The sequence below is a fragment of the Rhinopithecus roxellana genome, chromosome 10 (genome assembly GCF_007565055.1).
Source record: "Rhinopithecus roxellana isolate Shanxi Qingling chromosome 10, ASM756505v1, whole genome shotgun sequence".
NCBI classification, from domain to species: Eukaryota; Metazoa; Chordata; class Mammalia; order Primates; family Cercopithecidae; genus Rhinopithecus; species Rhinopithecus roxellana.
The window spans coordinates 65,326,124-65,340,206 of NC_044558.1; the positions used below are offsets into that span (position 1 = coordinate 65,326,124).

Sequence of the window (14,083 nt, forward strand, 5' to 3'; positions counted from 1 at the left end):
TGGTGATGATAATGTTTGAAGATCATGATGAATGAGTTCTTAAGTATATATGATGCCTTTAAGTATTACATTGGAGCATCAAAATTTTGTCTCTAAGGAGAGACATTAGTAAGGTATTATAGTAACTCAAAATATATTCCTTCTAATTTTATTTTTTGTAGGCTTCTTTTAGCTATGTATTTTACTTTTGTTCATTTTTTAAGGAAGGGGTGTTACTTATTTCAATGGATCGTGAATTCCCTTAGGTTTACTGAGTTGTTATTGCTTAAGATAATGTCACATTGATAGGGCACAGTCTTGACAGTTAGGTGAGGACATAGGATTTGAGCATACATGGAACATGAGTCAGTTATATCAGTGTGATCTTTCTTCATATGTTTATTTTCATTTAACATAGTCTGCTTGTTTTATCCTATTTTTTCATAGCAGCAATTCAGATTTCTTATTAAACATTCCAACTGAAATTTGAGCCAGTGTTTTTTACTGCTTGTGTATTCAAGAGCACTATAACTATGCAAGTAATTTTTGTTGTTTTTTTTTTGTTTTGGTTTTACATTATATGTAAATATAAGTGATAAGTAAAATGTTTTAACATTTTCTCATTTGAAAGCCATTCTTAGGGAGTAGTGACTGTGTTAATCAAATATCAGGGAAACTTAAACTGGGAAAAGAAGTCCTAGCTACTTTGGAAGGTCATTGGGTAAGTATTTTGTATTGTAAAGAATTTTACTTCCACTGTCGTCTATTATTTGGAGAATTGTAAGACCACCCAAATTCAAGGAGAAGAAATATAGATCCCACTTCTCATTGGGAGAGTGGCAGGGTCTCCTTGAGGAAGAGTATGTGAGCTGGAGGGGAGAGGGTACATATTTTTGTAAAGGATTTTATTCTGTGGGAAAAAAAATAACAATCACATTTAAAATTTAAAACTTACTCCATTGCTGAAAACATCACTATTTAACATAAGCATCAGCTTAATAGCAGATATTTTGGTGTTGATCTGTTATCAACAATAATTAATTTTATGTAATATTTTATTTCCAAAACTTTAAAATCAGTAGAAATAGCTAACACTTATATATATGACTTACTGCATTATTTAAGAATGTTACTCATATTAACTGATTTAATATTTATAACATATAACCCTATGAGGTGAGTATATAGGTGCCATGACCATTTTATTATTGTTTATTATTGTCCCCATTTTATAGAAGAGGACACTGAGGCACAGAGAGTTCACATAATTTGCTCAAAGTAAGTGGTGAAACAAGAATTAAAGCCCAGGAACCCTGGCTCCAGGGCTGTGCTTTTATGCACAGCACTCTGCTGCCTCTCACATAGAAGAAAGAGGCATAGTTCCAATTAGTTACATTCCTTTCAGTGGAACATGGAAAGGATATAGTGGTGTATGACAGCAATGGTTTTTATTTACTTCTGTGCTAACCTAAATTCATATTTATGTAATTTTGTTAAGAGACGCTTAAATGAATAAAAAGAATCATGGCACTGCATGGATATACCATACTACGAGCACTGAGTATATGCTCCTTTCTGCATACAGTAAGCAGAAAATGTTGAGAAATATGAGAAAGTGAAACTGTATTTAGGGACTCCGCTAAGTGGCCACATACACTCTGAAATTTTTTTTTAATTGCCTTAAATCTGAGCGTCTTCTGGAAAAAAGATAAAGCAGCAGTCATTTTTAAAAAATGAAATTTCTGTCTGGGTGGGGTGACTCACACCTATAATTCCAGCACTTTGGGAAGCTGAGGTAGGAGGATCGCATGAGCTCAGGAGTTTGAGATCAGCCTGGGTGACATAACGAGACCTCTTCTCTACTAAAAATAAAAAAAAAAAATTAGATGGGCATGATGGCACATGCCTGTCCTAGCTACTCAGGAAGCCAAGGCAGGAAGATTGCTTGAGCCTGGGAGGTGAAAGCTGCAGTGAGCCATTATTGTGCTACTGCACTCCAGCCTGGGTAAGAGAGCAAGACCCTGTCTCAGATAGATAAGATATAGATGAGAGAGAGAGATGAGAGTGAGAGAGAGAAAGAGAAGGATGGATAGACAGGTAGATAAATTAGATAGGTAAAATAGATTAGATAGATAAGGTAGATAGCACCGTTGCACTCCAGCCTACACAAGAGAGTAAGACCATGTCTTAGATAGAAAGATTATTCGATAGAGATGGACCTCAAATTTTTAATGCTAGGAAAGCCTCTTTCAGAGGGATGTGTGTGTATGTATGAGTATATTGAAACCATGGATAGTCAACAGCATCTCATTGTAGCTGCAACAAATACTATGCTCTACTTTGACAGTTTGAAGATGGTTATTGAGGCTTTGCATGTAATGTTTGAAATTTATGAAGTAAAACTTGTGAAATTTCACAAACTGGATATTCAACCAAATTCTTTTTAATTAACTAGTATTATGTATTCAATCTTAATGTTTTTATAAAAATGATGAGAAACATGGGGCTTTTGGAAAAGTGCTAGTTACATTTGTTTTTAAAAATGTTTTTAACTGGAGGATTAACCAAAAGAAATTCTCACCATCATATTACTATACTATAAAATTGCCTTCTAAGTATAATTCTCTACATTAATTTTGAATTTCTTTAAATATAGGATAGTGAAGTTTTTATTACTGATAAAAAGACTGATAATTCAGAGGTTTTCTGGAATCCAACACCTGACATTAAGCAATGGAGATTAATAAGGCACACTGTAAAATCTGAAGAACAGGGAGATTTTGAATCAGAGAAGTAAGTATACTGTTTTACAGCTAACTTCATAAGGATCAGAGAGTAGTTTTTCAATTCCTTAATGACATGGTCATTTTGTCACCTTTCTTCTGTCATATCTTAATTCAGCAAAATAGTTTGTCATTTGTGGAATGTGACAGTATTCTGTTTCTGTGTATAAGAATGTCAAAGAAATATAATACAAATCGTCTTGCTTTTCTGTACCTCAAAACTACTCATGTTTTTCTTTATCAACTTCTCCAGAACCTTAAAAAAAAAAGTTTTTGTTTAAATAAGATTACAGGATTAATTAGTGACTCTTAGTTTCTACCTGGCAACTGTTTTCTAACCTAGTTTAGGCATTAGAACTCTAGGTAAAGGGAATGGTGCAGAATCTACTTCTGTGCCATTCTCTGAAACAAAAATAAAGTTACTGGATGGACTGGCTTCTAAAGGACTTATTAGTTGGATAATAATTAAGGCTATCATTTCTGTTCTTAAGTCATGAACTTTTTTGAATCAAAAATACTATATACACATTCCCCATTTTATTGTTATTATGTCTTTGTGTTAAGAGAAAGAGACTTATGTATAAAAGATACTTTGCTAGGCACTAAACACTCATTATGCAACTTAGTCCTCCCTACATGTTCCCACATACATATCATTCTCTCTCATGGAATTCAAGTCTGTGTGTACCTTCCCTTCTACACTCAAAATTAAGGTTGTCAAAGATGGAAGAATGTGTATGTACCAGTTCTAAATATTCTGCCATAACCACTTGATGTTCTTTATCCAGAGATAAGCTTTGCGAAGGCATACATATGATAATTTTTGAGAGTGTATAATTCAGCATATTTGAAGATGAGGAAATGAGACTTAGGATAAATAACTTTAAGTGCACCAGCTAAGAAGTGGCAGCTCTAGGACTTGACTTCTATCTGATCCCAAAGCCTTTTCTTCTGGTTTTAACATGCTGTCTTTCTAGATGGGTAGGATATAGATATACTTTTATTTAACAGAAGAAAGAACGAGTAGAGGATATCATTTTACCTCAGTAGTCTTTTCTGTTAAACCAGTGGTTCTCAACACTGGCAATACATTAAAATACTTTGGGGAAACATTTTTAAAATGTATCAATACTTGGGCCTGACCGCAGAGATTCTGATTATAAAAGTTCTCTGATAATTCATGGATCCAAACTTTAGAAGCACTGCATTACATTAATGGATCTTTCTGAAGCCAGTGGATATTAAACAGTGTAAGAATCATCTAGGAAGCTTGCTTAAAGCATAGATTCCTGAGCTTTACCTTCATTACATTCCTATCATCTTGAGCCAGCAACACTTACTACCATGAGTTTTAGAGTCTATATAGTAAGTTTCTCTTGCCAAGTAAAAGAAAAATTAGTCTCCACTTATGAACTTAGTTCATAGAGAGACCCTCTCTCTACTCAAGGGACTGAATTTATATCTTGACTCATTTCTAAGCCTATGAGTATAAGTGTTGTCAAAGCCAAAAATTCATGTGAGCATTATTTTCTCTACAAGGGGATTGAAGCCTGTTCTATATAGATTTTATTTTCTGTTGCATTTTTAATACTATTTTTGCACATGTATTAGACTCTGGCAACGGGTAACTCGAGCCATAAATGCCAAAGACCAAACTGAAGCTACCCAAGAGAAGTACGTTTTGGAAGAAGCTCAAAGACAAGCTGCCAGAGATCGGAAAACAAAAAATGAAGAGTGGTCTTGCAAATTATTTGAGCTTGATCCACTCACAGGAGAATGGCATTACAAGTTTGCAGAGTAAGTAACTTAAAATAGTTTATTTCAAACAATATATTATTAGCATGGTTTATTGCCTTTATTTCTAGAATATTTGTTGCTGGAGTAGTTTTTAATTAAACCATGTATATTAGTGTGAGATTTTTAAACTTGGTTTTGCATTCATTATAAGCTTGACTCTATGATAGTAGTTAGCCGATAAAATGAGGGTCCGAAGATTAGATATGGGGAAATCTCATTATTAGAGCTACCTATATAATTATTAATAAAATTGAATCATATAATAGAAAGTTTTAAAGTTCTTTGTTTAGTCATTGAGCAAATGGTATTTTTTTTTTTCATTTATGTAGTACCCGACCATGGGACCCACTTAATGATATGATACAATTTGAAAAAGATGGTGTTATTCAGACCAAAGTGAAACATCGTACTCCAATGGTATGTAATAAAAAACCAGATACACTAGATATATAAATTTGTTAAATCTTTAGTATCTGTAACAACCAACATTTAAAATTTGGTTTCAAAATGTAAAATTTTGGGTGAGCAAAATAGGCAGCTCTGAACTCTTGTTACCCCAAAGAAACATCAGAAAACAAGCAAAAACTGTCAACTCAGTTTGCCAGAAGTCTGGAAAACAGTCGGAGGTGTTCAGCAACCAAGTGAACACTGGATCAAGAAAGTGCAAAGAGAGGAAAGCTTTATGGCATTTTTCCTGCCCTTGCCCCAGGTCCTTCCCAGTGCAGTAGCAGTATTGAAGGGCCCCTGCATTGCCAGTGTAAGTTCCTAGTTCCAGAAGGAACAGAGTGGACCTCAGACACAATTGTGTTTGTCTGTCCCAAGCTGTCAGGATACTACCTGAAGGACTTACACAGACACTCATCTCTGAGAAAATCAATAAAGACAAATTATTCAAGGGAGCCAAACAAATTCTGGAGCTGAAAGGTATAATGAAAATGAAAATTCACCAGAGATATTCAAAAGCAGATATAAGCAAGCATAAGACAGGATCAGGAAACTTAGAGATAAGACCATGGAAATTATCCAGTCTGAGGAGGAGAAAGAAAAATGAATGAAGTGACATGAACAGAGCCTAAAGAACCTGTGGGACACCATCAAGTGGGGTATCATTGCATTATGGGAGTTCCACAGAGAGAAGACAGAGAAATATGAAGAATATTTAAGGAAAGAAGACCCCCAAATCCCTAAATTTGGTGAAATATATAAATCTACAAATTCAAGAAGCTGAACAAACTCGAAGTAGGATGATCTCAGAGAGAACCACACCACAGCAAACTGTCAAAAGCCAAAGAGAGTCTTAAAACCAGCAGAGAGAAGCAACTTATCACATACATCAGGGATCATCCATAGGATTAACAACCGATTTCTCATAGAAACCATGGAGGCCAGAAGGCAATGAGATGACATATTTAAAGTGGTAGAAGAAAAAACTTGTCAATCAAGAATTCTGTATCTGGCAAAACTGTCATTCAAAAATGGGGGAGAAATTAAGACATTCTCAGATAAAAGCTGAGGGAGTTCATTACCACTAGACCTGCCCTACAAAAAAATGCTAAGGGAAATCCTTCAGAATAAAATGAAACTCAAAGCTGTATGAAGTAATATTTTCAGTAAATAGTTGGGCAAATATAAAAGCTAGTGCTGTTGTAATTTTAGTTTGTAAGTCCTCTTTTATTTCCTACAGGACTTAAAAAATAAGTGAATGAAAAATAATTTAATTACATATCTTTGTTATCAGACATACAATGTATAAAGATATAGTTTTTTACAACATAAAAGCAGAGGATGGAGCTGTATAGGAGGAAAGTTTTTGTGTACTACTGAAGTTAAGTTGGTATCGACTCAAACTAGATTGTTGTAGAGGTAGGTGTAAATGTCATGCCCATAGTAACCACAAATAAAATACCTTAAAAAATACACACAAAAGAAAATGAGAAGGGAATCGAAACAGTTTACTACAAGAAGCAAACACAAAAGCAGGCAGTAATGGAGTAAATAAGAAACAAAACGTATATGACATATAGAAAGTAGCAAAATCAGAAGTTCTTACCCATAGTCACTTTAAAATGCAAATAGATTAAACTCTCTGAGCAAAAGACAAATTGTAAAACTTGATTAAAATAAACATAACCCAACTATATGCTGTGTACAAGAGATTCACTTTAGATCCATAGACAGAAATACAGTAAAATGAAAGGTTGGAAAATAATATTATGTGCAAATAGCAACTAAAGGAAAACTGAGGTGGCCAATAGTAACCAAAGGAAAACAGGTGTTTATACTAATGTCAGACTAAATAGACTTTAAGTCAAAACTTGTTACAAGAGACAAAAAGGAACATGGCGTATTGATAAAAGGGTCAATTCATATATACATATATACACACCAATCAACAGAGCCCCAAAATATACAAAGCAAACTGACAGAATTGGAAGATAGAAACAGCTCTATAACAATAGATGGAAAATTCAGTAAATTACTTTTAGCAATGAGTAGAACCTCTAGATAGAAGATCAATAAGGAGGAAATGGATAACTTGAACCACACTGTAAACCAACTTGACCTAGCAGACACACAGAACAATCCACCCAACCATGGAAGAATGCACATTCTTCTCAAGTATACATGGAACATTTTTCAGGATAGACCATATGTTACACCATATAACATGTCTCAGTAAATCCCACCTACTCAGGTGGTTGAGGCAGGAGAATCATGTAAACCTGGGAGATGGAGGTTGTAGTGAGCCGAGATCACACCATTGCACTCCAGCCTGGGCAACAGAGTGAGACTCTGTCTCAGAAACAAACAAAACAAACAAACAAAAAAAAACTCAATGGGTCAAAGAAAAACACAAGGGAAATTAAGTAATACTTAGACAAGTGAAAACAAAAATACAGTATAACAAAACTTATGAGATGCAGCAAAGGTAAGGAAAATATATATCTGTGAACATCTACATTAAAAGAGATCTCAAATCAATAACCTTACTTCATACCATGAGAAACTGGAAAAAGAAGAAAAAACTAAACCCAAAGCTAGCAGAAGAAGAAAATAATGAAGATTAGAGTACAGATAAACAGAATAGAGAGTAGGAAAAAAATAGAATTTGTGAAACCAAACCAAAAGTTGCTCTTTGATAAAAATAAACAAAATCAATAAACCATCAGCTAGGCTGAGGAAGCAAGAAAGAAGACAACAAATGACTAAAATCAGCAATTAAAGTGGCGATGTTACTCCCAATCATAAAGAAATAGAAGGGATTATGAGAGAACACTATGAATAATTGTATGCCAACAAATCCCTAGAAACTCACAAATTACATAAACTGACTCAAAAAGAAACAAAATCTCAATAGAGCTGTATCAATAAAGAGATGGAATCAGTAACCAAAAACCTCCAAAGAAAAATTCAAGATCAGATGGCTGCACTGGTGAATTCTACAAAACTTTAAAGAATAAGCACAAATTCTTCTCAAACTCTAAAAAATAGAAGAGATGGGAACATTTCCTGACTTATTCTCTGAGGCTAACATTACCCTAATGTCAAAGCCAGATAAAGACATCACAAGAAAATAAAATCACAAACAATAACCTTTATAAGTAAGATTCATACATCCTTAACAAAATACTAGCAAACAAAATTCAGTAGCATATTAGAAAGATTACACACCATAACCAAGTGGAATTTATTCCAGAAATGCAAGGTTGGTTCCACATAAGAAAATCAATGTAATATACCACATTAAGAAGGGGGGAAATCACATGGTCATCTCAATTGACATAGAAAAAGCATTTGACAAAATCCATCACCCTTTCATAATCAAAAGAAAGGCCTCATAAAACTAGGAAGAGAAGAGACTTCCTCAACATGATTAAGGGCATGTATGAAAAACCCACAAATAGTAGACTCAGTGGTGACAGGTTGAAAGCCTTCCCCGTAACATCAGAAACAAGACAAACATTCCCACTTTCACCATTCCTATTTACCACTGTACTGGAAGTTCTAGCTAGAGCAAGAAAAAAAAGAGAAGTCATCAAAATTGGAAACAAAGAAGTAAAACTATCTCTAATTAACAGGTGACATTATCCTATATATAGAAAATCCTAAAGAATCCATAGAAAGCTACTAGAGCTAATGAACTTAAGAAAAATTGTTGGGAATAAGATCAACACACAAAAATCAGTTATGTTTCTAACAATAAACACTCTTGAAATTAAGAAAGCAATTCAATAATAGCATCTAAAAGAACAAATTTAACCAAGGAACTGAAAGACTTCTACAGTGAGAACTATAAAACATTGCTAAAGAAATGAAAGGACGTCTAAATAAAGGGAAAGACACCTCATATTCTCAGGTAGAAAAGGTTAATATTGTTAAGATTTTGGCCAGGCACAGTGGCTCATGCCTGTAACCTCAGCACTTTGGGAGGCTGAGGCAGAGGAATTGCTTGAGCCCAGGAGTTTGAGACCAGACTGGACAACATGGCAAAACTCTGTCTCTACAAAAAATAGAAAAATTAGCTGGGCATGGTGGCACATGCCTGTAGTCTCAGCTACTTGGGAGGCTGAGGTGAGAGGATCACCTGAGCCCAGAGAGGTCAAGGCTGCAGTGTCGTGACGGCACTACTATACTCCAGCCTGGGTGACAGTGAGACCCTGTCTCAAAAAAGTAAGAATATAACAGTACTACTCAAAGCAACCCACCGATTCGCCACAATCCCTGTCAATGTTACCTTTTTTTGCAAGAATGGGAAAGCAGATCCTCAAATTCACATAGAATTGCAAGGGACCACAAATAGCCAAAACAATTTTGAAAAAGAAGTATAAAGAGAACTCTCACTTTTCGATTTCAAAACTTACTATAAAGCTACAGTAATCTAAGGAATGTGGTACTTATGTAAGAGCAGGCATATTGACCAATGGAATAGAATTGAGTGTCAAAATGTCAAGCCAGACATCCATGGTCAATTAATTAATTTATTTCAATTATACTTTAAGTTCTGGGATACAAGCACAGAATGTGCAGTTTTGTTACATAGGTATACACATGCTATGGTAGTTTGCTACACCCATCAACGCGTCATCTATGTTAGGTATTTCACTTAATGCTATCCCTCCCCTAGCCCCCCACCCACCAATAGGTCCCGGTGTATGATGTTCCCCGCCCTGTGCCCATGTGTTCTCATTGTTCAGCTCCCACTTATGAGTAAGAACATGCGGTGTTTGGTTTTCTGTTCCTGTGTTAGTTTGCTGAGAATGATGGTTTCCAGCTTCATCCATGTCCCTGTGAAGGACATTAACTCATCCTTTTTTATGGCTGCATAGTATGCCATGGTGTGTATATGCCAGATTTTCTTTATCCAGTCTATCACTGATGGGCATTTGGGTTGGTTCCAAGTCTTTGCTATTGTGAATAGTGCCACAATAAACATACATGTGCATGTGTCTTTATAGTAGCATGATTTATAATCGTTTGGTATATACCCAGTAATGGGATTGCTAGGTCAAATGGTATTTCTAGTTCTAGATCCTTGAGGAATCGCCACAGTCTTCCACAATGGTTGAACTCATTTACACTCCCACCAGCAGTGTACAAGCGTTCCTATTTCTCCACTTGCTCTCCAGCATCTCTTGTTTCCTGACTTTTTAATAATTGCCATTCTAACTGGCATGAGATGGTATCTCATTGTGGTTTTGATTTGCATTTCTCTAATGACCAGTGATGATGAGATTTTTTTAGTATGTTTGCTGCAAAAATGTCTTCTTTTGAGAAGTGTCTGTTCATATCCTTTGCTCACTTTTCCATGGTGTGTGTGTGTGTGTGTGTTTTTTTTTTCCTCATAAATTTGTTTAAGTTCCTTGTAGATTCTGGATATTAGCCTTTGTCAGATGGATAGATGGCAAAAAGTTTCTCCCATTCTGTAGGTTGCCTGTTCACTCTGATGATAGACTCTTTTGCTGTGCAGAAGCTCTTTAGTTTAATTAGATCCCATTTGTCAATTTTGGCTTTTGTTGCCATTGCTTTTGGTGTTTTAGTCATGAAGTCTTTGCCCATGCCTGTGTACTGAATGGCATTTCCTAGGTTTTCTTCTAGGGTTTTTATGGTTTTAGGTCTTACGTTTAAGTCTTTAATCCCTCGAGTTAATTTTTGTATAAGGTGTAAGGAAGGAGACCAGTTTCAGTTTTCTGCATAAGGCTAGCCAGTTTTCCCAGCACCATTTATTAAATAGGGAACCCTTTCCCCATTGTTTTGTTTGTGTCAGGTTTGTCCAAGATCAGATGGTTGTAGATGTGTGGCATTATTTCTGAGACCTCTGTTCTGTTCCTTCGGTCTATATATCTGTTTTGGTTACTGTAGCCTTGTAGTACAGTTTGAAGTCAGGTAGCGTGATGCCTCCAGCTTTGTTCTTTTTGCTTAGGATTGTCTTGGCTATATGGGCTTTTTTTTTGGTTCCATGTGAAATTTAAAGTAGTTTTTTCTAATTCTGCGAAGGAAGTCAGTGGTAGGTTGATGGGTATAGCACTGAATCTATAAATTACTTAGGGCAGTATGGCCATTTTCACGATATTGATTCTTCCTATCCATGAGCATGGAATGTTCTTCCATTTGTTTGTGTCCTCTTTTATTTCATTGAGCAGTGGTTTGTAGTTATCCTTGAACAGGTCCTTCACATCCCTTGTAAGTTGTATTCCCAGGTATTTTATTCTTTGTAGCAATTGTGAATGGGAGTTCACTCATGATTTGGCTCTCTGTTATTGGTGTGTAAGAATGCTTGTGATTTTTGCACATTGATTTTTTTTGTATCCTAAGACTTTGCTGAAGTTGCTTATCAGCTTAAGCAGATTTTGGGCTGAGACAATGGTGTTTTCTAAATATACAATCATGTCATCTGCAAACAGGGACAATTTGACTTCTTCTTTTCCTAACTGAATACCCTTTATTTCTTTCTCTTGCTTGATTGCCCTGGCCAGAACTTCCTGTACTACGTTGAATAGGAGTGGTGAGAGAGGGCATCCTTGTCTTGTGCCGGTTTTCAAAGAGAATGCTTCCAGCTTTTGCCCACTCAGTATGATATTGACTGTGCATTTGTCATAAATAGCTCTTATTATTTTGAGATACGTTCCATCGATACCTAGTTTATTGAGAGTTTTTAGCATGAAGGGGTGTTGAATTTTATTAAAGGCCTTTTCAGCATCTATTGAGATAATCATGGTTTTTGTCCTTGGTTCTGTTTATGTGATGGATTAAGTTTATTGATTTGCATATATTGAATCAGCCTTGCATCCCAAGGATGAAAGCGACTTGATCTTGGTGGATCAGCTTTTTGATGTGCTGCTGGATTCGGTTTGCCAGTATTTCATTGAGGATTTTTACATCGATATTCATCAGGGATATTGTCCTGAAAGTTTTTTTGTTGTGTCTGCCAGGTTTTGGCATCAGGATGATGCTGGCCTTATAAAATGAGTTAGGGAGGAGTCCTTCTTTTCCTTTTGTTTGGAATAGTTTCAGAAGAAATGGTACCAGCTCCTCTTTGTACCTCTGGTAGAATTCAGCTGTGAATCCATCTGGTCCTGGGCTTTTTTTTGTTTGGTAGGCTATTAATTGCTGCCTCAATTTCAGAACTTGTTAGTGGTCTGTTGAGGGATTCGACTTCTTCCTGGTTTAGTCTTGGGAGGGTGGATGTGTCCGGGAATTTATTCTTTCTTCTAGATTTTCTAGTTTATTTGCGTAGAGGTGTTTATAGTATCCTCTGATGGTGGTTTGTATTTCTGTGGAATTAGTGGTGACCTCCCTTTTATCATTTTTTATTGTGTCTATTTGATTATTCTCTTTTCTTCTTTCTTTATTAGTCTGGTTAGTGGTCTGTTTTGTTAATCTTTTCAAAAAACCAGCTCCTGGATTCACTGATTTTTTTGAAGGGTTTTTCATGTCTGTATCTCCTTCAGTTCTGCTCTGATCTTAGTTATTGCTTGTCTTCTGCTAGCTTTTTAATTTGTTTGCTCTTGCTTCTCTAGTTCTTTTTATTGTGATGTTAGGGTGTTGATTTCAGATCTTTCCCACTTTCTCCTGTGGGCATTTAGTGCTATAAATTTCCCTCTAAACACTGCTTTAGCTGTGTCCCAGAGATTCTGGTACGTTGTGACTTTGTTCTCATTGGTTTCAAAGAACTTATTTATTTCTGCCTTAATTTCGTTATTTACCCAGTAGTCATTCAAGAGCAGGTTATTCAGTTTCCAGGTGGTTGTGTGGTTTTCAGTGAGTTTCTTAATCCTGAGTTCTAATTTGATTGCACTGTGGTCTGAGAGACTTTTTGTTATGATTTCCGTTTTTTTGCATTTGCTGAGGAGTGTTTTACTTCCAATTATATGGTCAGTTTTAGTATATGTGTGATGTGGTGCTGAGAAGAATGCGTATTCTGTTGATTTGGGGTGGAGTTATGTAGATATCTATTAGGGCTGCTTGATCCAGGGCTGAGTTCAAGTCCTAAATATCCTTGTTAATTTTCTGTCTCATTGATCTAGTATTTACAGTGGAGTGTTAAAGTCTCCCACTATTATTGTGTGAGAGTCTAAGTCTCTTTGTAGGTCTCTAAGAACCTGAAATGAATTAAGACTTTGGGGGACTGTTGGGAAGGCATGATTGGTTTTGAAATGTGAGGACATGAGATTTGGAGGGGCTAGGGGTAGAATGATATGATTTGGGCTCTGTGTCCCCACCCAAGTCTCATCTTGAATTGTACTCCCATAATTCCCACGTGTTGTGGGAAGGACTTGGTGGGAGATCATTTGAATCATGGGGGCTGTTTCCACCATATTATATTGTTCTTGTGGTAGTGAATAAGTCTCACGGGATCTGATGGTTTTATCAGAGGTTTCCAGTTTTGCATCTTCCTCATTCTGTCTTGCCGCCACCATGTAAGAAGTGCCTTTTGCCGTCTGCCATGATTTTGCGACCTCCGCAGACATGTGGAACTATAAGTCAAATTAAACTTCCTTTTCGTTCCAGTCTCAGGAATGTCTTTATCAGCAGCATAAAAACGGACTAATACATCTTGTCTTTCTGATTCTAGTTTCTAATCTTGCATTTAGGTTTTTAAGTTTAATACTGAACACCAAAATTACAAATCTATTAATAGGATAGAGTCCAAAGTTTATTATTCTAAGGAAAATTTAGTCATAGTTGATGGTTTCATATACTTTTGAATCTTGTGCATCCATTTAAATGCTTTCAATAAGTTTAAATAATGCTCTACAAAATAATAGTATCATTTTCATTATTATAAGATACTTTCTGTACTACCCAGATGTGATTAAAAGTAAATCAACAGTTTTACTGGAAACCCAGCATCGTTCAATGGGAATGTTTCTAACATCGGGAACAAGATAAATACAATTTATACACACTATTACTTAACATTCTACTAGAGATACTAGCTGGTGCAGTCAGAGGTAGGGGGATCTATATTCGTATTTGTTTATGTATACATAAAAATATCCCTGGATATAAACTGATAGTGATGG

At 35.7% G+C, this 14,083-nt stretch overlaps 1 protein-coding gene across 12 annotated transcripts in view; it reads left to right on the plus strand.

Annotated features, from left to right (window-relative positions):
• OSBPL8 (oxysterol binding protein like 8) overlaps nt 1-14,083 on the plus strand; it is a 211,942-nt gene that overhangs the window by 190,591 nt on the left and 7,268 nt on the right. For all 12 annotated transcript variants that reach the window (XM_030938778.1, XM_010362636.2, XM_030938780.1 and 9 more), the window contains 4 exons: nt 611-700; nt 2,636-2,772; nt 4,374-4,559; nt 4,889-4,976. In XM_030938778.1, the coding sequence (XP_030794638.1) occupies nt 611-700; nt 2,636-2,772; nt 4,374-4,559; nt 4,889-4,976 (501 nt within the window). The remainder of the gene's footprint in view (nt 1-610; nt 701-2,635; nt 2,773-4,373; nt 4,560-4,888; nt 4,977-14,083) is intronic.